Below are 23,983 nucleotides of genomic sequence, written 5' to 3'. Positions count from 1 at the left end.
TATATTTTAATAGTCTGTCTATATTTAATGAATTTTTGTACTTTTTTAGATTTTTTGTTGATTTTTTTTTCTTTTGTTTTTGTTTTTTTTTTTTTCGTTTTTAGGTCCAGTTTTTAAGTGTTTACAAAACAAACATGGAGAACAAAGAGTTATTAAAACTAATTTCAATTGTGGCGCGGGTGGTAATTGTTTTTTTTTTTGTTTTTGTTTTTTGAATTGTTTAAACAAAAAATTGCTGTCATATTCCGTATGCCTGTGCCCGCCCGTTTTGTGGGCGGGGCGGTTCGTTATCAATTCTCATATCGTTTTCTTTCACCGATCTCAAAATGGTCCGGAACGACATCAATCTTTTGTATGATGGTCCGCATCATTTCTATATAATAGTTTTTTTTTTGTTTTTTTCTTTTCATTAGTGTTTTTTTTAACGTATTTTTTGTTTTGTCTTGCCGCAAATGTTAATTGAAAAATTATATGCTGCCTGTCGCCTAAAGCAAATCAAGCTCTGGCTGGGCTGACGACTGGCTGACCTCGCATTTTTCAATAGTTTCTTAAATGGTAGAACCAGCGTAAATAATATATATATATGTATATATATGTGTATGCTAAACGAATTATGATGCATCATTTTGTTTGTTTTTAGCAATATATACACACACGCACACCCCTTGCACACATACACTAGCACACGCACACGCACAGTCACACGAATTGTGGAGCAGTTACTCAGTTCTCGTTTTAGCTGTAGATATGTCTTTTCTACTGCTGCCACAATTTGTTGCTGCTGCTGCTGCTGCTGTTGCTAATGTTGTACGCATAGATGATGATGATTCCTGCCTGCCTGCCTGCTGCTGCTGCTTCAATCCCTTCCCCCTGTTGTCCTATTATTGGGGGCTGCTGCTTTGCTGCTGGGTGCTACTAACATTGTTCGAAAATTGGAATAATGGGTGAAGTTGGCCAGTCCTCCTCCTCCTCGGAGCTAATACTCTCGGTTCTGCAAAGACAAAGAAGAATGACATTAAATAAATATTATATCATTATTAGCATTATCAAGTTGAAGGTCGACTCTCTAATCAGCCTGATCAGCTGATTTTTGCTTTCGAACACAACTTTGCACAAGTGCAATCAATTTTTTGACGCAGTGCGAAAGTCGAACCGGGCAATGAACTTAACGTGTTTATGACTAATCTGAAGCAATATACAATATACATAAGACCCACCTCACCAGATAAGAAAACAACACAAGGCCTTCAAATAAACAAAGCAAAAACAACAACAAAAATTTGGTATTGCACTGAATTTTGAATGCCGTTGCCAAAAACTGAAAGAAATATATGTATTTGTTTTCTGTTTACTCTAAACTTAGCATACTTTGCTCCAAAGCCGACGACTCAATGTCAAGAGCACTAATTAATCCATGTGAAAATAAATTAAATATACATATATACAAACATGTTTGCAAATGTTTTGTGTATATATAAAAAATCGTTAAAGGATTAATCTTTCAGTTTATTTTGTATTTTAAACACAATTAAAAAAAAATAACAAGCCTAATCTTATTGTACGTAGCACTTACATCTATACATATATGCATATATGCATAATGGATGTATTATTTTTGATTTAAAAAATAATGTAGCTTTGAAATACTCTCTCCCATATTCATTTGTTAGATCAATAACAAACAAGCTCGTCTATTATTACCTATAATTATCTAATAAGAATCTATTATAAACTTAACATATGCACGCATCCTTTTTCCAAGCAATACACAAACGCGCTGTCATATCTAATATGCCCCCTTTGGCTAGTGTATGTGGGCGTAAGTGTCAAGGTCTTGCAATGATATTGAAACTAGTATGTATGTATGTATAGAAAGAATCGATGGACAAACGCCAGAAGAGCGCAGCCCACGCCAAGCGATTGACGCACACGCAGGGGCGGAGAATTTCATAATGATGCGAATTCCAAAAATTTCTCTTAGGTAACTGTAACGGCGACCCTCGTACGAGTGTATGTGTGTGTGCGTGTGCCCTGCTGCTTAGACGGGCTCTCTGATAAGATTGTTGTTGAAAAAACAACACGCACACACACGGACAAAACAAAGTAATATAAATACATATGCATATGTATAGGTAAGTGTGTGTATATAGTAGACACATACATATTCATGTGCATATGTGTCTGGGGTGTATAGCTATAGGTGTTGTTGTTGTTTTTGTTGCTGTTGTCGGACCACTTTTGGGCAGGCAAAACCAGCCAGTGGGTCTCATGATTTTCTATGCTAGTTGTTGTTGTTGTTCCTGTCGCTGTTGCTGTTGTGATAATAAAATCGCGTCAATTTTAAAAACTTGTTTACGCCAAAAACCCGACACATACACTCGCCTACATACGAATGAGTCCAAAGAGTGCTAAAAATAAATAACGGACCCTCAGCCTTTCAGCTAGACAAACGAACAGAAATGTTCTAGAATGGAAAACTTCGTTTGGCTTCTATCTAGGGAAATGTACAACCAGGGCTGCAAGCCTAAGAACAAATTGGTTTCGGTTCGGTTTACGCTTTGAATTCGGTTCGTGAGCCAGGATTTACTCATTCATGAACTTGGCTTTTGATCAGCCTTGCTTATTCATCTAATTTCAAATTGTCGCCTTTTTGCCATTTTTGGATCTGTTAGTTTTTGCTCATATCTGGTTTAATTGAAAGTTCAGTTAAACTGGGATTCCGGTCGTGGCCCGGCTCGGTTCAAATGTGGTTGGTAGACTTGGCTACAACTCTCTCCCTCTCTCTCTCTCTGTCTCTCAGCCATTTCGTTGACAATCGTTTTATATATATTATATATATGAACTTACCTCGAGCGCAGGCCATCATCTAGGGCATTCGATATACCCTCCTCGATGGTGGGCAAATCGGATGAGAAGCGATTGATCGGGCGCAGGACGCGCAGCGTGCGACTGGATAATTTCCAGACAAGCCGCTGCTTGTAGGGCGCCTTATTCTGTCCATTGTAGTGGGACAGAATGCCCGAGACAATGCTAAAACCGCAGGTGAAAACGCGATCGGGAATCTGCAAAGCGAACAACTCAATTATTATAAAAATAATATAAAATTGTTGTTATTTGAACGTACCCTCATGTATTGCTGCAGGAAGAGTATGTACTCAAATACATGCTTCAGTTCGGGACTGCCGCGTGTGTACGACTCCTTAATATGGAAATCCAGATGCAGGCAGATGAGCACTAGAGCCAAAGTCGCCGGCGTAATGACCGTCGTCTTGACATCGCACAGCAATATCTCCAAACGATTCTCCAGCTCCTCCAGTTTGATGAGCTGTTGATAGAATTTGAAGAAATCACCGCCAATCTCCTTCGCCAAATTGCGGAAGAGTGCGTAATAGATGCGCAGGTAGCTAACGGATGTGATGGGCGCATGTCCCATCTGTACGCCCAGTTTATTGGCAATAACCCCGGCCATGCGTTCCAGATCGCCAGCGGTACAACCACACTATGTAAGCATAATAGTAGACAATTGTATATACCTGATATTAAGTATTTGTGTGTGCGTGTGCGTGTGTGTGACATACCTGAGATATTGTTACCAAATCGTCGGCAGGTATGGGCTTCAAGTCCAGCTGCTTGATGGCCAAATGGAAGGAGGCAACGCTCATGCAGGCCATATGCTTCGGCTTGACAGCCATGCGATCCAGAAAGCGATCCACCAGGCTCATGGCCGAGAACAGCACATCCGACGGCAGCTCGTACCACATCTTCAGACAACGCAGCACATACGCTGATCCATCACGTCCGCCGGCGGTAACCTCGCGCTGCAAACAATAAGATCATCATATGAGCTCTATATGTACACCATTCATATAGTTTTTCGTCCATTTCCCGTCCGTTGGTTTTATGGTATTCCACAATTGGGAAAACACATATTTATTACTTATGTTCTCAGAGCTTTGAAGTTGAGTTAAGGTCCGATCGGACGAATTAAATTCTTTGACACACTTTAAAAGCAATTGGAAGAAAAATGAAGTCTTAGGCTCATCCCATAAAATCGTTTTTCATAAGTTTCCATTGCAAAAGCTCATCTTAGCGTCAACAGTTAATGAAGTATATCTAGCTCCTAGCTCCAATCAACTAGTCAGTCAGTCAAATACATATGTAAATATATAGAATCTTTGACTTACCCTCGACTCCTTGGGCAGCAACAATACCGTATGATATTTATCCTGCAGTGCATCGTACTCTTTTAGAGTCTCATACAGTTCATCCGAGCTAAGCGCATGTAATTGATCCTCTAGTTTTTTAAGCGCTGTCGGCTCAGCTCCAGCTGCTCCAGCTCCTGCGGTTCCAGCTTCAGTTTCCAGTGTTTGTTGTTCGTACTTTTGATATTCCAAGCCAGCAGCACCCGGTGTCCCATACCGGCCCTCGTCCGCAATCCTCATCCAATCAGTTGGCATCTCTGCATTCTGATCCCCCCCGTCGATGCCATTGCCCATTGATTTGCCCCTTAAAATAGCCGCCGCTGCCTGAGCCGATGTTGATGGTTGCTCATCATCGACCAGGATAGCATTGATGCTAATTGCATCCATGTTGTTAACGTTGTTGTTGTTGTTGTTGTGATGGTGGTGGTTATTGATGCTGGCGACGTTGTTATTTATATTGTTGTTGTTGGGCAAATCAAGTGCTGGCATAGCCGTTGAGGACATCAACATCGATGACCGCTGCTGCATCAACTGCTGCTGCTGCTGCCGCAACGCCTGCTGCTCCGCCTCCAGCTGCTGCTGCAATTGGCAATACAAAAGAGCCTCCTCCTGCTCCCGCTCCTGTTCGTATTGCTGTTGGTATTGCGCGTATTGCTGCTGTTCGAATTGTTGCTGCAGTTGCTGCTGCTGCTGCTGCTGCTGTTGTTGTTGGTGGTATTGCTCTTCTTGGGTTAGAGTATTATCCAAACCACTTTCAACGACGACGGCGTATTCGGCGGCAGCAGAGTAGCGTACAGGGACAGACATTGTGAGGGCTGGCCTAGTACCTGTATATGGCAAGGTTTTTGTTTTTCTTATATGTATAATAAAACGCAAACGATACAAAAATCCCTTTGCGTTTAGGCCAAATAAATGGGTTGTCCCTTAAACAACTTGTTTGATATGATTTTATTTTCAGCAAAAGCCCAAAACGTAATTTCAAGCCAAGTACTTTTTTTCTTTTTTTTTTTTTTTTTTTAGCTAAGATATCAGCGAGTGCACTTGTATAGAACAAAAACTAGTGCGCTCTCAATCTGCAGCTCGAAATTAAGACCGAAAATGCAGCGCTTCAGGGATTATATATATATATGCCTTTATAGGTTTTTGTATAATTATTATTATAATCCACTGCTGGCGCAAATGCAACCGAAAATAAAATGAACTGTTTGCTACTTGTGCTGCACACACCGGTTCGAGTAGCCCAGAGCCGAAAACAATATTAAAGTCTAAAATCGAATACGAGTTGTATATGATTTTAGAGCTTTTAGCTCTGTTAATGGCCGAAAAAACCTTAATGCAATTCTTTCAACAATTTGCAAACAGTTAAACAAACAAAACGCCCTCAACAATGAAATGTGCATATATATTGACAAAATATCTATCAATATAATATTAGCGACAAATGTGCGCAGTGTACTAACGACAATAACGATGACAAATTGTGAATATATCTATATCATATATATATTCTGTGTCTATCAGTCAGTCTTAACGTACGCTGTTCTTCAAATGTCTTCTTCTTCTTTAACCAAATTTGTGAAAATATATTTAAAAATATATATATATAATTTCTAGCGTCAATGTGGTTTATTATGTGTTCGCTCAGTGCTTGTTACGATAATAAACGCGAGACGCTGAAATTTGTTACAGTGTATTTATTTAGTAGCTCGTTGTAGAACTATTAATGTTGCTCATAAATTTTTCCTCGTAGTGAGTGGAAAAATCTCTCTTTTAGCTAAAATATATAAAAACTTACGAGCTGCAAAATTATGCAAGCACATTAAAAAAAATTATTAGGGTAAATAAATAAAAATGTTAACAAAAAATACGTGGTTTTTTTTTTTTTGTAAGTGTAAATGCTAAATGTCAAATGAAGTTCATCAATTTCATGTTATTGTGTTAATATGGCAAGAGCATTGCTCTTTGGTGTTTTTTATTGTATTTTATTTAAAATACTCAACTGTTTACAATGCGTTGAACGAACTTTGATTGAGCGTAAAACTGAGCATAAAACCAAGTGCACAGCAGAGTGTGACAGGTGGGCGTAATAAACGGACTTCTGACATTGGAATACATTTGATTTATATCTGACCTCAAAAAATGTTCACAATTTTTTTCAAATCACAAACATGACACAAGGCTGCCTGAGAAGGGGTGGGGGATGGGGGGTGGGGGTGGTCGATCGCCGTCTCAAGGTGAACCACTTAAATAGCCTGGTTGTGTATATCCAACATTTACAGAAACTTGTTCGAGAATTAAAGACAATATTGACTTCCCTGAGGCATCTACAATGATTGATTTCCGATTTGAAAATTCGTATAAATACAAAAACAAGAACACAAGATAAAATACAAAAAAGCTCAATGCTCGCACTTGAGTAAACAAAGTGGCCGCCATCTTGTTCCAATTCAGCGTTCGCCTTACAGCTAATAAAACAAAGACGGCGGCTACGCTGGGATTGGGAGATAACACAGCAGCAAGAGCAATAATAACAACAGCCAGCACCAGGGCTGGGCCGCAGCTCAGGCGAGCTTTCTCTAATGCTTGTGTGCTGGTAATTGTAATGGAGGAAGCGAAAAAAAAAACCAAAACATTAAATAATCTAAACACTCGAGGAGGGGCTAGCTGATAAATGACATGCAACTAACCAAAGAAAACACACAGTTTCGAAATCTGAAGCTGAGCAGAGCCACTTGAGAGTGTGAGATGCATGTTTATGGCATTGGTGGAAAGAGCTACTGCAATTGACGTATGAAATATTATTTAAAGTAGCAGCGGGATGTGGTGTTGAAGACAATTTTGATATTTCCAGCTATTTATAGTTGAATGGGCGATTTTAATTTGTAAACATGCAGCCCTGAAAAACCTCATAACAAGTGTATACCGTCTGTTTCAAAACAATTGTCATTAACCTGCCTCATGGCTAGCAGCTTAAGACCCCGTTTACAAGGCTGAACATTACAAAGTTTAAAATACCTAAATGAGCTATAATTCAAGTTCGTTTTAATTATAGTTCATTTCAAAATGTGTTTTCTGTATATAAAAGTATATATTATTAAGAATGTGTTGATCAATTCGGCTGAACTTTCGCCAAAAGTCCGACCGACCGCACCTTAATCGTATATCGAATGTGAATCAGCCGAACCCAATCGATGAGGGCATAACCAACATATCTGACGCATATGCAGAATTTAAGTAAAACTTCAACTCATTATAAAAAACAGACGAATCATGCTATTTTTGACTTCCGTTCACAAAACAAAACAATAAACCCACTTGCTGTAGAGCCGAGTATTTCAATTCAAGGTCGTCAAGCCAAGAAACTAGTTTTAGATAGGCTTCAAGCATGACACTGCAGCCCTGCAATGATGCCATGGTGCTATAGAGCTTAAAATCTGACAAGCGACAAACTAACGGCACCAGTCAAAGTTCAACTGTACGCTACGGCGAGCATAAAGCTGCCCACAAGGCGAAACAGTGCGAATGATGAGAGTGCGAATGAGCGAGTAGATGAGATAACTAAAGCTTGGAGAGTTGTGCGCATGCGTCTGTGTTGGTGTTGCTTGATCTGTTAATCTGGATTGTGATGTAAATCCAAACAAAGATGGCGAGTGAGAGAGAGGCACACGTTCTATTGATCTTCTCAAGGCTCATCATATTTTTCTAAATTATTCTGACACACATACATATTTATCGTGATGATTCTGCCTTTTGGTTTCTTGCGTGTATTTTGTTGTTGATCTTTTGGGCAACGAAAAACAAAAAGTATTACGCGCGCCGCTGACGCAAAGCACGTACACACACGCTCACACACACACACACACGCACACTGATACGCTTGTATGTGTGGTAGCTGTATGTGTGTAGTTGTTTTTATTTATACACGAGCTTTACCTAGGCTGCTTCTTGTTGTTATTGTTATTGACTGCTTAACTTAGCCAATGTTTTTTCGAGCGCTTGTTACAAAAAATTTCACTTTTTGCCTATTTTCGTAACTGCAAAACGCACGTTAAACGAAGACGACTGCGATGGGCGGCAGCGATTGTGGGGGCGTGGTCATGCCCGCTCAGGTGTGAAATATGAAAATATGTTTGTATGTACATGCATATGCATGCGCATAAATACGCTCATGCAACGAGTTTCAACTAAAATAAGTGAAGAGCGCAAGAGAAAGAGAGAGCGAGAGACGCTACTGAACTGATCTTTAGTACATACAAAACACATACAAGTGTTAGAAAACGAAAGTGGTGTCTGTATGTGTGTGTGTTTGTCTATTCTCCATTGATTTAGCTAAAGTGCACGAAATCAAAACAAAAGCAAGTTAAAAGCTTGCAAAATATTTTCCATCATTTTTATTTGTGTCGCTGTTTAATTAACAGATGCAGACGCACACGCAAGTGCGACAGGGACGTGTATAGTTTCGCACAAACACCTGCACGAGCGAGATAGCATTTGTTACTCAGCAATTTTTGTGTTGTTTTTGCCTTTCAACGGTTTATTCATTTATCAGCGCTTAATTGATGTTGGGCTGCGTATTTAAAGCTGCTGAAGGTCAACAAATGACAGCCACTTGGAGCTACTGTTCACAAGAAAAAAAAAATAATAATATGAAGACAGCTTTCGAGTGCGAGCAAACAGTTAACTGCGCCAACAACAACAGCCGTTGCATCAGCTCAAGCCATAGCAGCAGCTCGGGAAGTTTCTGCGCTGCTTGCGTCATGCTGCACGCAGCGACTTCGGAGTCAAACGTGACGCCAAACAGGTACACAACAGCTGGAGCTGCCCATGACATGTGAATATGCCGCCACCACATACCCCTCCATGCTTTGCATAAGCGCAACCAACCCTCATAAGCTTAAAATAACCAACACGTTGGCAACAACTTTGGCTTTGATGAAATTAACAAACGAAATTGTGCAACGAGCTGTTAAGGGCCCGCCGACCCGGGTTCAAGCAACCCCCTACCCCATGACTGCTGCCAACGGCCCAGGAAGGAAGCCAAACAGACGTCGCGACGTCCAAAATTTGTTTTCAACCCCACTAGCGCAGCAGCACGTACACATACACATACACTTACACACACACACACAGGCATATGTAAATATCAATGGCGTAACAAAGTGCGAAACGCAGCCAAAGCGGAAACATCAAATGTTGCCCGTTGACAGAACGCAAGCGCAGCAGCTGTCTTATGGCATGAGCTAGGAGATAAATTATTGCATTTCGAATGAAACAAAAGAGGGAACTATTCATTTTGTGTAGGTATGCCTATGTTTATGTAGCCATAGCGTACGTATATAAACAAAGGCGAAAAACTAAACAAATAATACAAAATTAAAATCTAAACAATTCAACAAACGAAAAAACGATTCAACTATTTGTTATCAAGTCGCGGGCATTGTGCTCAATTTTCTGTTAATTATTGAATGCGCTGCGTCTCGCTCTTTCACTTCCTTCCTTTGAATATTGTTTCTGATTCCAAATCACGCGACTAGCTCCGTTCCGACCCGTTCGCAAGTTCATTCGCCGAACTTTGTCTCTCACTAGTTCGGCTCTCTGACGGAATTGCCGTTCACTATCTACGTAAGTATTTTATGTGCGGTCTATTGCCTGTCTCGACAATCTATCAACGGACTCGCTTAAATAGCACAGACGCGAATATATTTGCATTTCTATTATCGCCTGACTTATGCACCAAATGCTGGCACACAAAACGAAATGAAGATAGTACAAAAAATACCTTAAGTTTTCATTATCGAGAATGGGAATGAGAAAAATGCATCGAGGCATTCTTGTGCACAGAAATTGCCATGACAGACGGGATTTCAACGTTGAAGGTAATTGGTATAAAGGCATTTTGAGAACTTAGATAAGCCCTTACACTTAACGAAACCGTGTGCACTTTGTACCAGACTTAAATGAAAACAAAGTGAACTACAAGAGCTGATAAGCGGGCTTTGAATGTACTTTTATCAGGGTTTTCAATATTTATGCATGTTTCTTTCCAATCTAAATGGGTAATTATTACATTAGATAAAGGTAAACGCTCGCCGGAAGTGATAATGAGTTAAATGTTATTATGGCCAAAGTTGACTTTGGGCAGTGATATACAGTGAAAGCTCTGCTAACGAACAGCCTGCAGTAAATCAACAGGAATTCAATTTAAAAATTGGTGTCCACTTTCAATAGTTTCCACTGTACTCATATCAGACAGAGTCTTGTAGCATTCCATGACGTAAACTGAGATAAAACAATTCGATCTTATCGCTCGACAAGAGTATTGACTCATCATCATTCACAGTATCAATTCCAGTTCCAGTTGCAAGTCCATAGCCGCAGGCACAAAAACGTTGAATGATAACAATGGAATGAATAGCTAGCAGCTGCCAGTGTTGGAAACCAGCAGCTGCATTGGAATGCTTTGGCACCCTCTCAATTGAATTAGAGAGGCGCACCTTCCAAACAAAAAACAATATAAAGTAGCAGCTATTCAAAAAGGGGTGGACCCTCGATAGTCGTTTTGGCTTGGCACGAGCTGACGTCTATTGCTGACAGGGGCAACTCGGATTACCGCTATATGCATATCAGGGGGTTGAAAAAGTCTATTTCAACTGCGGCTCTGGGCATGACAATAGATTAACTTTCGCTGTGCGCATTTTAAAATGCTTATTGAGCTCATTTACGCTGAGTTGGTGAATAGATAGAAGCAAAACGTTCCGCAATTTTGGACTATGCGTCACTTTTTTTTGTGACCACTGTACCCAAATCACAAACAGCTGTCCAGTGTTGTTCATTTTTTTTTTTTTTGTGCCTTTAAAGTACTTTTTTTTTAAGGTAGACTCAAGTTTCACTTGAGACTGTCGCGACAGCTGTTGAAAATTTGCCAGGCAAGTAACGGGATATTTAAAAGAAATATTTTTTTTGACTAGTAAACGAAGATACAGGTAGATACGATACATAACTGTGCATCACTACAAGTGAAATTTCTGTTGATAGAGAGACGGATTTACGTGCAATTTAAGGGGCGGCTGACCGCAGTCAAGATCAAGATGGCTGCTCTGTCTCTCAATCGCTCACTCTTTCTAACAGTTACACACACACACACACACACACATACACACTGAGGAAGCTACAAATCAAATTGTGTACAAGACGCAACAATAAAAACATACACGAAATGCGCGCCAACGCCTCAAAGTCAACAAAAAGACGCCAAAGAAGTTGACCAAAGCAAAAGTTGAAGATTTCAAATGTAAAAATAATGTAAAAAGGGGCGTACGTAAATGAGGAAATAAACAAAAACAACGGTACGCAAAGCAAAGCATCACCCACACAAACACAAACACACACACAAACGGTACATATATATATATATATATATGTATACACACAAACGAATGCAAATTAGTATGTGTAGGAGCCCTTATGGAGGTTATTTGTCCATGGCTAAATAAAGAGAAACAAAATTTAAAATATAGCAACAATTTTTGATTGCTGCGACAACACCAACAAATTGAAATCAACAAATATGACCCAGAAAGCAAAAAACGCTGAAGGTGAAATCAAGCAGAGAGAGAGCCAGAGCAAGACAGCAACCAATAAAAACTAAAAAAAAAATAGTGAGACTTACGATGGGTTTAAATATTTTAAAGACATTAAACAAAGTCTTAAAACAAGTTAAAAACTGGCAGACTTTGGGGCATGTAAATATGCGCAAGTATAAATAAATTTTTTCAATTGGCTGACGCAATTTTGAGCTTGCACTCACACACAGAAAACATTCGTTCGTATTGGTGTAAGAATACAAAGCAAAAACCAAATGGGAACACGAACATAACACACACAGAGAAAACTCTTTGTTTGCGCACTGTAAGTGTATATGTTAACAGAGAGAGCGAGAAACGAACGATACGATTTGGAACTGAAACACTGCCATAATTGTTGGAGCTCTCGCTCAGTTCCTCGATAACAATATAAGACAATAAAAATAACCACTGCAATCAAACTGCAAACAGTATAAGGTTAATTCAATATGCAGAGAATTCATGTGTGCTAATTCAGAAAATTGTATATAGCACAACTGTTGTGCGTAATTGTTTGGATAACTGTACTACTACTGAGATACAAGCATAGTTTCTCTTACGTCTCTCTCAGCAACACCTATGAATAGCTGCTCCACTGCCCCCTCCCCACACACACATGCACGCACAATGAAAAGCATATAGGTACGCGAACATACATACACATACATATACATTTATGCTCGAACAGCTGGGAAACAGATTGAGAATTGAAACAAACACGTAAATTGTTTCTACAATTTTTTTTTCTTCATAGTTGCTTTTCTTTCATACAAATGTACTTATGTATGCGTGCAAATGTACATACACTCTATTAAAAACAATTGACTAGGGAACATAAACTAGGCCTTTTTTCTGATTTAACGCAATGAAATTTTTGATCTTTTATATAAGTAATGCTTACATTTTTACAGCCATTTTGTTGTTTTTATGTTGCGCAGGAATGTTTCGAGATGAATTAGTTACTTGAGAATCTTGGCGAAAATTGTTTTATTGCACTTGAAAAAATAAGTGTACTGTTGGAGTTGTCGTTTAGTTCTTTATTGCTATTCTAAGTGTTTCTTTTAACTAATTTGTACTGCAAAAATGTATCACAGTTAAATTGTTGTTGTTGTTGTTTTTGTCAGAGTCTCTCGTTTAAGCCAACATTTTTCATGTTCTTTGCAAACAGTTTGTGGATCGATTTTTCCCACGCACTAGTTTAAAAGTGGTAGGTTTTTCCCATCAGCTGCACATCTTTGCTGTTATTGTGGACTTTGCTACTGTACTATTTTATGTTAAATATACATTTGATCTTGCATGTAGTAAATTCAAATTCAAATTATACACAATTTTTTATGCAAAATCACACACACACACACATTCAAGTACAAACACACGCGCTCTATTACAGTCCAAACGGTACTTTGCTTTGTTGCTTCCAAATGTAAACTGACGTTTCAAAAAGAGGAGAAAAACAGACTTTGGCAACAGAACGGGCATGTTGCCTCACTCGTTCAAATGTTGCCTCACTTGTGTTGCTACGAATGCTACGTGTTGAAAGAGCGAGAAAATGTTGCTTGCTCATGCTGAGACACTTGTGTACAAGAGCGCGTATGTTGACATACAATTTGGTATTTAAATACCGCAAATATGCCCAAATACGTACTTCTTATATACATATTGCCACTTGTTAGGTGGTTTGAAATTTTTTTTCATACTGGCAATCCTGCATTAGAAACTCCGTTGGGTGGCAGCCTTTAGAAAGCGCGGTTCTTTTAAATTAATTACACAGTCACAAATGTAGATTAAAACAAATAAATAAATATAAACCCATAGAAGTAGTGATTAAGCATACCTAATTTCACAAACTATTGTAAATGACTATAAATATAATTCACATAAGAGTACATAATACTTATCTATCATCTACCAATCTTTCAACTTCTCAATTTTCCCTGATAGCACGTTGAACATATTTACGCCGTACCTTTATGCTTATAATTTTCACTTTATAATTTCCCTGCTATTGAGAAAAGTGAAAATCTTTTTTATTTAAGCTGTTGCTAAGCGATTTATTGAATGAACTAGCGGGGTTGAGGAGAAGGGAATTTGCTATTCCACATACGCACACATACATGCACGTTCACACATTCGCTTGTGTGTGCGTGCTTCCAGAAAATTGCAGCAACCTGCTACATATATACATAAAAACTGTATTTACACCGCAATCGAGTGCACAAATGCAGTCGGCAAAGAATTTTAAATTAATATTTCAATAGCAATCCACTTAAATGACGTATTCCAAAGTAAAATAAGCAATAACCTCCGTTTTAGATTTCGTCACAGACACACACATACGCACACACACATTCTTATTGGAAGAAACGCGTGGCGCAGGTCACTTGCAAAACGCAGTTAACGCCAACAAAGTCGCTTTTCGCATTGAAACACAGTTAACCATTATGTTAGATGAATATTTATACACTTTTTAAATAACTTACCCGGATGCCTCTGTGTTTTAATCAGTATTTGTCTTCTTTTTTGTGAACTGCGACACGACCAAATATATGTAAATATCTAAATGAAATGAGCCAGCGTAGGGCTGGCAAGCAGCAATTCAGTTCATTAGAACCGGTTCCGAACTGGAGCGAGCGAGTGAACCAACAATTGTTGCGCTCAAAATGAGAGCGAATTTAAATTTGTTGTCAAAATGTTTATTTTTGTTAAATTTTAAACACAAATGAGCTGTTTTAATTTATATTAAAACGAAAGAAACAATTTCACAATACATTTATTATGATATAAAGATAACAGTTACATGAATGTTAATGTTAATGGCCACTGTTACTCGTATGTATGGTATTTTCCATGCTATAAATAGATAAAGGCGTGATAGCCTGATCAATCTTTTGTGATTCTCATATTGATTGCCGAAGTGTGTAGCGGCATTATTTGCAACAAAAAAAAAAGAAGAAAAATGAGCTTTAAGGAACAACCAAAAGGTTTCGCCACGAAGGCCATACACGTTGGCCAGGATCCGGAGCAGTGGCAGAGCGCCTGTGTTATACCGCCCATCGTCACGAGCACGAATTTTAAACATGATGCGCCAGGCGAGCATCGTGGATATGCCTACTCGCGAGGTGGCAACCCCACGCGCAATGTCCTGCAGCAGTGCATGGCCGCGCTCGATAATGCCAAGCACGGCCTGACCTTCTCCTCAGGCCTGGGCGCAACAACCGCTGTCCTGGCAATGCTCAGTCGCGGCGATCATATCGTAATGGGCGATGACGTTTACGGCGGAACGAACCGACTGATTCGCCAGGTGGCAACACGTTTTGGTCTAACGGCCACTTTTGTGGATGCCACCAATTTGGATAGTTTTAGAGCAGCCTTCAAGCCGGAGACAAAACTGGTTTGGCTGGAGTCCCCAACGAATCCCTTGATTAAAGTGGCTGACATCAAGGTTTTGGTCAAGATTTGCCGTGAAGTGAGCAGCAAGGTTGTTATTGCTGTGGATAATACCTTCCTAACCTCTTACTTCCAAAGACCCCTCGAGCTGGGCGCCGATTTGGTCTGCTATTCCCTGACCAAATACATGAATGGCCACACGGACGTTGTCATGGGCGGCATCACAATGAATTGCGATAAGCTACATGCCAGCCTGAAGTTTTTGCAAAATTCGATGGGCATTGTGCCCTCGCCCTTCGACTGTTATCAGGTGAATCGCAGTTTGAAGACCTTATCGCTGCGCATGGAACAGCACCAGGCGAATGCACTGCAAGTGGCCAAATTTCTGGAGTCACATGATTTTGTCGAGCAGGTTTTGCATCCGGGCCTGCCCTCTCATCCCCAACACCAGATAGCGCTTGCTCAAACCTATGGCTACAGTGGTGTCTTTTCCTTCTACATCAAGGGTAGTCTCGCACATTCCACGGCATTCCTCAAGGCACTCAAGGTGTTCACCCTGGCCGAGAGCCTTGGTGGTTACGAGAGTCTCGCCGAACTGCCTTCGGTTATGACGCATGCCTCGGTGCCCGCTGAGGATCGCCAGACTTTGGGCATTACGGATGCCCTGATACGCCTGTCGGTGGGCTTGGAGGACGCTGAGGATTTGATAGATGACATCAAAAATGCCTTGGACGTAGCAGCTAAAGCTTAACTACTTTGAATAGTATTAACAAACAGTTCCCTGTTGCCTTTTTAAATGAATAAAATATTTGTATATTCTTTTATTTGTTGCACTAATTTCATTTGGATCGATTTTTGTTATGGAAACTATACGATAAAGATCTTGTTTATGAGCAGCGAAATTTAGTTATAAACTATTTTCTTCTTACATAACGAACGTAAATAATATTTTAATTACCGAATTTAGTCTAGATATTTTAGGATATATAATGTGATCCTGTTAAAACTGACCTTTTGACAGATAGCTTCTATTATCTAGTATTTCGACAGAGGTAAACTTCATCAAATGGAAGAACCCAGCATATATGTATATATATATGGATTCGGCTTTCGATATAGGTTCAGTATGTATATATAATATAATTCGCAACTGATCAGGTTTCTATATAAACTAAAATTGAAGCCGTGTTTTTTTTGGAGACTTTGTATGTAGCTAACGTACATACAAATTTATATGTAAATTTTGTGTATAGATGCATATATATATATATATATAGGTAATATATGATAGACAAGACTAGCTTGGTGCTTAATATCTAAGAATCTATATGCTATTCAGTTTATTGTGCGCTATAATGTGGTCCCGGCGTGGGCACGCTCTTGAGTGGCGAATCAAAGTCAATTGGAGGCTGGTCGAGAATGGGCGTCTCTGGCGCAACGGCTGTGCCGATGCGCTCCTGCAGCGTCTCGTAGAGCTTGTGGATGTGCTCGTTGTGTGCCGTGGTCGGCTGCATGGCCTTCATCAGTGTCGCCAGGCGGCCAGCGGGCAGCTTGTTGTAGACATACCACAGCAGCTTGAGCATGTGGCGCGAGGTGACATTCTCGCGCGTCAAGCCCGCAAATATGAACTCATCGAAGAGTGTGGTGCAGAAGTCCTCTGTGGCGAACTCCTCGCTCATGGGTATGAGCAGGGCAATGAGCGAGTGCAGGAAGGGATCCTCATAGGCGCGATCATCCTTGCAGGCGGACAATATGGCCAAGACGCGCAGCACACCGACGCGATCCTTGACGCGAGCCGTGTGTAGCGTATAGTACATGGCCAGAATACTGGCCACCGAGCTCTCTTGTATATAGGCCTCCACGGCATCGGGCGCCGGGCCCGAATGCTCAATGGTCGTCAATGCGGATTCACGTTCATCGGGTGGCAGTTTGGCGTGCAGGCTACGGCACTGATCGTCCACCATGAGCGACATCAGAGCCGGCAGAAACTTGGTCACCACCTGGTTGTCCAGTTTGGGCTCCTTGAAGTCCTGCGAATCGATCATGACCCAGGCGCTTAGGCCCAGCGCCAGCATGCGCAACAATAGAATCAAAATTTGATTATCCCGCGGCATGCCCTCGTTATTGATCAGATGCTGCAGTATCTTGATGGCCGAGGTGGCCAGAAAATTAATGGCATATGGATCGCACAGTGTCATGGACAGATCGCCCAGCACCTGCTCCTGGCCGCGCTTGATGTTATCCAGAAAACCCTGCAGTTCACGCGAGCGCTTAATATCCACATTCTTCTCGCGTATACAAGCGTCTAGGCACCAGGTAAACTTGTGGCACGGATCAATCGATATAATCTCCTGCACCTCCAGATCGTGCAGTGCCATCAGCAGCTCCGCGCGCAGCGTACAATAGTGCACGTTGCGTGTGCGTAGAAAGAGAGTACGCAGAAACTGCAGCACCATGTCGTACAGCTTGACGCTGTTGCCAATCATGTTGGCCAGCTTCTGGACAACCTCGCCCTGCCGGCGCACCTTGGGCGTCGGCTGGAAAAACAAATTATTCAGATTGGTATGATCAAACAGGATGTGCTCCTTTTCGCGTATATATTGCGAGAGGAGCGGTGACACCTCATCACCAAACAGCGATTGATTATCGCGCCAAATCTGGCGCTTCACCTCGGTGTCCGTGTCCGCATAGAGTTCCCGGTCGCGCATCAAAATGCGCAAATACTTGTCATCGATGTGCTGGGTATTCCGGAGTATGGCCATCACGACGGGCCGCAAATATTTGACGCGCACCACGGGAAAACTCTTGACCAGCAGCTCCTTCAGTTTCTTTTCGCGCTCGCGCGGATCCTTCTGTCCCAGTTCGTTAATATGCGCAATCAACTTGTCGCGTAGCTCCTCCATCAGCGATGTGTGAAAGTCCAGACGACGCACTCCATGCAAATCCAGCAGCGGCAGCATCGGACGCAGAGACGGCAACAGGACGCCATTCTCCAGCTGGAAGCTCTCGATGGCTTTCAGTGGATCCGTGCATGAGGTGAGCGCCTCGCGCAGAAATGCCTGACCCGGAATGTTAACATCTTCCAAGCCGGTGCCAGTGTTTTTAGCAGGCGTGCTCATTTTATCCAAAAAAAAAATATGTTTAGCCTCTTTTCGTCAATGGCAACAGCTTGAAGAATAATTTAGACCAGGGCTGCACTAGACAACAAAAAGCGATGGACATTGTTCAAGGTGCGCAATTGAGATGTGTACGAATGGCACGAATTTTGGAGTATGCGTATTTTTTTTTATTTCATTTCCGTTTTATTCTTCTAAGATAAAATATGCTATTTAAATTAAAATTAAAAATTAAATTAAAATTAACTAAAGCTAATAATTATTTTATAACATTTTTTGATTTCGTTCAAAATTGTGAACTCTTTTTATAATTGTATCATTATTATTTTTACTATATTGTTTGTACATAAATGTAATGTTTTTAAAATATTTTGCATATTCCTTAAGTTATGTATGTATTTAAGAAACATATTTTTGGGGTTTTTCGTGCGTGCTTGTATAACGATATAAAACACGATACGCACCCAACACTAAATCGCATACACACCAAAACCTGTATTCAAATGTTGTTAAATGTTTTCTTATGTTGCATAAGTTTTGTATATATTTTAAAAATTGTTTACGTGCAGAAATATAAATAAAGTTATTTCAATGATATGAATATTGGGATCATTTTTGATGTGTGCGAACTTCTTAGCTATTGTGATCCGTTACTTGTAACAAGTAACAGTTACACATATAAAAAGCACACATCTCTAGAAAGAGCACAAGCATAGAAAAGCAAATTGGGTGGAAAACTGGCTATGGATGTACGGAAAATTATTAAGTGCATTTTTGGTGCCGATTATTAAAAGCGCTGCAACTAAAATAAATTACAAATAGTGCAAATAAACAGAAACAAAATCGCAAACAAAAACAACAGCTCGCTAATTGTGCGAGAGTGTGTGTGTCTGTGTCTGTTGCTGCTGCTGCCGGACCTTTAGCTAAAGAAGTAGCAAGAGCAGAGGAGCGGAGAGCAAGAGATAAGAAGAAGAAGCAGCACTCCTAGTCGCAAAGAAAAGCCTTGCTGTTGCCATAATTACGGCAGCTTTGTGGGAGTTCAAGTTTAACAGCGCGCGCCTCTGTGTGTGCGTGTGTACGTGTGTGTGTGTGCAAGCATTTTCAATGTGTGCGTAACACCCCCAAAGGCGCTCTCTTTGGCACAAACTGTTGTAAAGTTACAACAACAACAACAATAACAATAACTGCTGGAAGCAGTAACAAGGGGAGAGAGAGACTGGACGTTCGCTGACTTGCCGTTTGTTTTGTGCGCACATTCGCGTGCTTCTCTTTGTTTCGGCTGGTCGCTGCGTGTTTTCTTTTTTTTGTTTTTTTTTTTGTTATTTTGTGTGCAACGCTTGCGGCGACAGCTTCGCTTTGTGGCCATCAGCTGGATACGGATTTTGTGACGGCGGCGACACCAACAACGCCGAAGTGGATGCACATGCACGCGGTGGCCTGGGCATTGCCCAGGACTTTGGCATGGCCGGACCGGCCGCTGGTCCGCCGGCACATATGTACGGCGCCATAGCGCAACAGGACAGTAAGTGGAGCCCATTATCTAACCCTAATTATGATCTGCTTTAACGATGCCTCTCTATGTTCCCGCTTCTCATAGTAATTGTCCGGGACATGGTTCAAATGCCGCCACCGCCACCCTCGAATGCGCCCACCTCAGCGGATGCCTGCCTGAGCATTGTCCATTCGCTGATGTGCCATCGGCAGGGCGGGGAGAGCGAGGGCTTTGCCAAGCGCGCCATCGAGTCGCTCGTTAAGAAGCTAAAGGAGAAGCGCGACGAATTGGATTCGCTGATAACGGCAATTACCACTAACGGCGCCCATCCAAGCAAATGCGTCACCATACAGCGCACGCTCGACGGCCGACTGCAGGTGAGCGTCAGCGTCAGCGACAGCGGCGGCGTCAGCTTCAGTTTCAGCTACGCCTCTTATCGCCCCGCATTGTGTGGGGTCTATATGTTACAATACCCTGTACCCAGTGTAAAGGTGTAAATAGAGTATATTGGAACTTGTACCAATCGTACAAACATTATAGGATGGAGGAAAAACGGGCTAATTTATTTAATTCTATAAATTACGATTTCATACTCAGGTCAGGTTTTATTTCATATAATATGAAATCGTCAATAATGATAAACGTAGATTTTTAGAGCGTATCGACAACAAATTTCGTATGCAGTTTCTCACATATCACAAAAAAATCAAATTTATTTCAATTTTTGAAGTACTTTCGTCTTTTCCACACCATTTTTTGATAATATTCAATCTTCAAGCCATATTGAGTTGGGTATATACGAGTTTTTAGGTAACTGCACTGGCTACAGGGTATCTCGTAGTCTTGCACTCTAGAGTAGTGCACTTAATTTGTTTTGTTTGTTTACGCTGTGGCATTTCCGGCTGCGATATGCGACGCGTACGTGTGTTTACTATTCGATTTTAATTTCATTTTTCGTTTCACGTTTTCTTGCTCTTTGGCGGACTGCAGGTTGCCGGTCGCAAGGGCTTCCCTCATGTGATCTATGCGCGCATCTGGCGCTGGCCAGATCTGCACAAGAACGAGCTAAAGCATGTCAAATACTGCGCCTTTGCTTTCGATCTCAAGTGCGACTCGGTGTGCGTGAATCCCTACCACTACGAGCGCGTCGTCTCGCCGGGCATCGATCTGTCCGGGCTGAGCCTGCAGTCGGGCCCCAGTCGCCTGGTCAAAGATGAATACTCAGCTGGCTCTCTGGTTGGCAGCATGGACATTGATGGCAACGACATTGGCACCATACAACATCATCCCACGCAGATGGTCGGCCCGGGTGGCTATGGCTATCCGCCACAGGGGCCCGGGCCCGGTGAGTACGGTATGCCCAGACATTATGGTAGTCTATTGCAGTTGACATTGTTCAGTTCACGATTTATATATATATTTTTGATTTCTATCAATAGTCGACTCGATACGGACTTGTCCGTCTGTCTGTGTCTCTAAGTCGTGACCCTTCCCCTAAGGGAAGCCCGCCCGTCTTTCTGTTGAAGGCAGCACGGTTGGATTGGACTTGTATATTACATATCTGTCACAGCAAGGATCGCTCGAAAGTGAAGATCTTGCATGAACAAGAACTCAAGTCCGTCATTTAATAGTTTCCCGGACTTCCAGATTACTTGACTCAACAATTACGAACTTTACAATTCTCCTCGTATTACAAGGGTCTTTAATCTTCGGCGCGCCGAGTGAAGTTTACGATTCTGTTTTGCCAATATATTAGTTTTGCCAGAAATCTGCTTACTTTTTAGATATGTGTATATATATGATTTGATGTTGCTTGATTTTACTTTAATTTTGATTTTGCCTGATTTGCTTTGTTTTCTTTTATCGTTTGTTGATTTTGTAGTTCCCGATGCTAATCAAATGAGTGCAATGTTTGCTGCCGGGCGCGCAATACCAAAAATTGAGCCAACGGACAGTGCCGGGCCAGTGCGTAGTTCGTGGATGTTGCGGCATCCGCCGACGCCGTTGGGCCAGGCTGCCCAGCAGCAACAGCAGCAGCAGCAGCAGGCGGCGTCACAGCAGCAGCAGCCACAAACCCAATCCCAGCCAGCGCCGCACACTCTTTGTAAGCGTTTTTCTTTAGTTCCTTAATTTTGGATAGCTATGCGGGACTAGCTCTTTGTATCTCGAGCTTTTATTTACATTTTGTTAAAATACTCATTACAGCCGTACCTCATGGCATGCCGGGCATGGGCGCCATGAATCCCGGCCCCGGTCCAGTTATGGCGCCGCCACCCCCGCCCACACAAGCACAGAGCGCACAAGGCAATGGCGTGCATCATGCCCAGGCCAGCTCACCCACAGATCCTGCCACGCTGGCCATGCAGCAACAGCAGCAGCAGCAACCACCGCCGGGTGGCGGGGGACCCAATGGCCAGAGCGTTGCTAGCAATTCGAGTGGAGCTGCTGGCAGCGCTGGTCAGTACTATGGAGCGGGGCCAACAGGCGCTCAAATGCAGAACGTGGGCAACGATGTGGGCAAGTTTAGCGGCAACGCCAGCAGCGGCTCGGGACCAGCCACTGTGCATGCCCAGCAACAGAATGGCTATGTGCCGCAGTCAAGCGGTCAGGGTACAGGCGCTAGCAGCTATGGCTCAACTCAGACGCCGTCCGCACAGCAACAGGCAACAGCCGGTAGCCAGCCCAATGCTGGTGGCGCTGTACAAGCCAGTGGTGGTGGTGGTGGTGCCGCAGGCACTTGGACCGGACCCAATACACTTACCTACACACAGTCCATGCAGCCGCCAGATCCGCGCTCATTGTCCGGTAGCTACTGTAAGTTGGCGTGATGACACCCTTCTAACTTCTGTAATTGCTGAGCATATATGCATTTTCAGGGAACTCGCCGCTGCCCGGCGATCTGGCCTCGCCGCAGCAGGCGCCTCCACAGCAGCAGCAACAGCAACAACAGCGCCTGCTCTCTCGCCAACCGGCGCCGGAATATTGGTGCTCCATAGCATATTTTGAACTGGACACACAGGTGGGCGAGACATTTAAAGTGCCCTCGGCTAAACCGAACGTCATCATAGACGGCTATGTGGATCCGTCGGGAGGAAATCGTTTCTGTCTGGGCGCGCTCAGCAATGTGCATCGCACCGAGCAATCGGAGCGTGCCAGGTGAGCAGAGCTACTCTAGCTACTCTTGCTGTATATGCTTATGCCGATATTAACAACTTTTCGCCATTTTTAGACTGCATATAGGCAAGGGTGTGCAATTGGATCTGCGCGGCGAGGGTGATGTCTGGCTGCGCTGCCTTAGCGATAATTCGGTGTTCGTACAAAGCTATTATCTGGATCGCGAGGCGGGACGTACGCCGGGCGATGCAGTGCACAAAATATACCCAGCCGCTTGCATAAAAGTAAATGCTAAACAAATGCAAATTCAAGATTTATAACTAACCGAATCATGTTTTGTGTAGGTGTTCGACTTGCGTCAGTGCCATCAGCAGATGCATTCGCTGGCCACCAATGCACAGGCCGCTGCTGCAGCGCAAGCGGCTGCTGTCGCGGGTGTCTCCAACCAACAAATGGGCGGCGGCGGCAGAAGTAAGCCGACTGAGTTGTAAAAGTAGATAATTGCAAACTTATTTATATATATATATCTATTTGTATTGTAGGCATCACCGCTGCCGCTGGCATTGGTGTGGATGATCTGCGTCGCCTGTGCATATTGCGGCTTAGCTTTGTGAAGGGCTGGGGACCTGATTATCCGCGTCAATCCATTAAAGAGACGCCCTGCTGGATAGAAGTGCATTTGCATCGTGCACTGCAGCTGCTCGACGAGGTGCTGCATGCTATGCCCATCGATGGAGCCGCTGCCTAAAAAAATCGCGCTTCCCAAACTGACCATACATACATACAACCACACACCCACATACACACACGCACACACGCAAAAGCATATTTATTATTCATAGCAAGAAGCACACCCCGTCTAAATGTTAGTTTTAAGGATACAATTTGAGCAGCTATCGTTAAGTTAAGCAAATGTGCAAACAAGGAAAAAAAGGATATGAAATATTTAGTTTTGATTTGCAATTACAATTATGTTTGCCTTTAATTATTTAATAATAATTTTTATAAAAAATTGAAACACCACGCTGTAAAACGTTAAGTCAACTAGTT

The 23,983-nt window shown here is 42.2% G+C and overlaps 3 protein-coding genes and 1 pseudogene across 4 annotated transcripts; 2 read left to right on the top strand and 2 right to left on the bottom strand.

The window, feature by feature from the left end:
* Positions 1 to 637: 637 nt before the first annotated feature.
* On the bottom strand, positions 638 to 14,390 carry LOC115772091 (cyclin G). 2 transcript variants are annotated; one of them, XM_030718051.1, is made up of 6 exons: positions 14,305 to 14,390; positions 4,185 to 5,029; positions 3,579 to 3,818; positions 3,125 to 3,499; positions 2,848 to 3,062; positions 638 to 991 (listed from the first exon to the last, which is right to left on the bottom strand). In XM_030718051.1, exons 2-6 carry the CDS (start codon positions 5,007 to 5,009, stop codon positions 916 to 918), a joined length of 1,731 nt encoding a protein of 576 aa, XP_030573911.1. In that variant the 5' UTR covers positions 5,010 to 5,029; positions 14,305 to 14,390; the 3' UTR covers positions 638 to 915. The 2 variants fall into 2 exon arrangements, with proteins under 2 accessions (XP_030573911.1, XP_030573912.1); XM_030718052.1 differs by lacking the exon at positions 14,305 to 14,390 and adding an exon at positions 12,726 to 13,368.
* A 282-nt stretch (positions 14,391 to 14,672) lies between these two features.
* LOC115772092 lies at positions 14,673 to 16,023 on the top strand (annotated as a pseudogene).
* Positions 16,024 to 16,052: 29 nt separating this feature from the next.
* LOC115772090 (negative elongation factor B) lies at positions 16,053 to 18,381 on the bottom strand. Its single transcript, XM_030718050.1, has one exon. It carries the CDS (start codon positions 18,328 to 18,330, stop codon positions 16,552 to 16,554), a length of 1,779 nt encoding a protein of 592 aa, XP_030573910.1. The 5' UTR covers positions 18,331 to 18,381; the 3' UTR covers positions 16,053 to 16,551.
* Positions 18,382 to 19,046: 665 nt separating this feature from the next.
* Positions 19,047 to 23,709, top strand: LOC115771624 (mothers against decapentaplegic homolog 4). Its single transcript, XM_030717406.1, has 9 exons — positions 19,047 to 19,849; positions 19,925 to 20,196; positions 20,810 to 21,173; positions 21,702 to 21,923; positions 22,025 to 22,633; positions 22,696 to 22,975; positions 23,049 to 23,217; positions 23,278 to 23,404; positions 23,476 to 23,709. Exons 1-9 carry the CDS (start codon positions 19,789 to 19,791, stop codon positions 23,679 to 23,681), a joined length of 2,310 nt encoding a protein of 769 aa, XP_030573266.1. The 5' UTR covers positions 19,047 to 19,788; the 3' UTR covers positions 23,682 to 23,709.
* Positions 23,710 to 23,983: the final 274 nt, after the last annotated feature.

This window comes from Drosophila novamexicana, unplaced genomic scaffold (genome assembly GCF_003285875.2).
Source record: "Drosophila novamexicana strain 15010-1031.04,08,12 unplaced genomic scaffold, DnovRS2.1 tig00000108-arrow-pilon, whole genome shotgun sequence".
Classification (NCBI taxonomy): domain Eukaryota; kingdom Metazoa; phylum Arthropoda; class Insecta; order Diptera; family Drosophilidae; genus Drosophila; species Drosophila novamexicana.
This window is presented reverse-complemented; position numbering and strand designations above follow the sequence as displayed.

Coding starts and splice junctions, on each gene's coding strand:
- LOC115772091 (XM_030718051.1), bottom strand. CDS start 5,009: ATGTCTGTCCCTGTACGCTACTCTGCTGCCGCCGAATACGCCGTCGTC. Junction 3,819..4,184: donor TGCTGCCCAAGGAGTCGAGG/GTAAGTCAAAGA, acceptor TATTGTTTGCAG/CGCGAGGTTACCGCCGGCGG. Junction 992..2,847: donor GATGATGGCCTGCGCTCGAG/GTAAGTTCATAT, acceptor TTGTCTTTGCAG/AACCGAGAGTATTAGCTCCG.
- LOC115772090 (XM_030718050.1), bottom strand. CDS start 18,330: ATGAGCACGCCTGCTAAAAACACTGGCACCGGCTTGGAAGATGTTAAC.
- LOC115771624 (XM_030717406.1), top strand. CDS start 19,789: ATGGCCGGACCGGCCGCTGGTCCGCCGGCACATATGTACGGCGCCATA. Junction 21,174..21,701: donor GCCCGGGCCCGGTGAGTACG/GTATGCCCAGAC, acceptor TTGATTTTGTAG/TTCCCGATGCTAATCAAATG. Junction 21,924..22,024: donor GCCAGCGCCGCACACTCTTT/GTAAGCGTTTTT, acceptor TACTCATTACAG/CCGTACCTCATGGCATGCCG.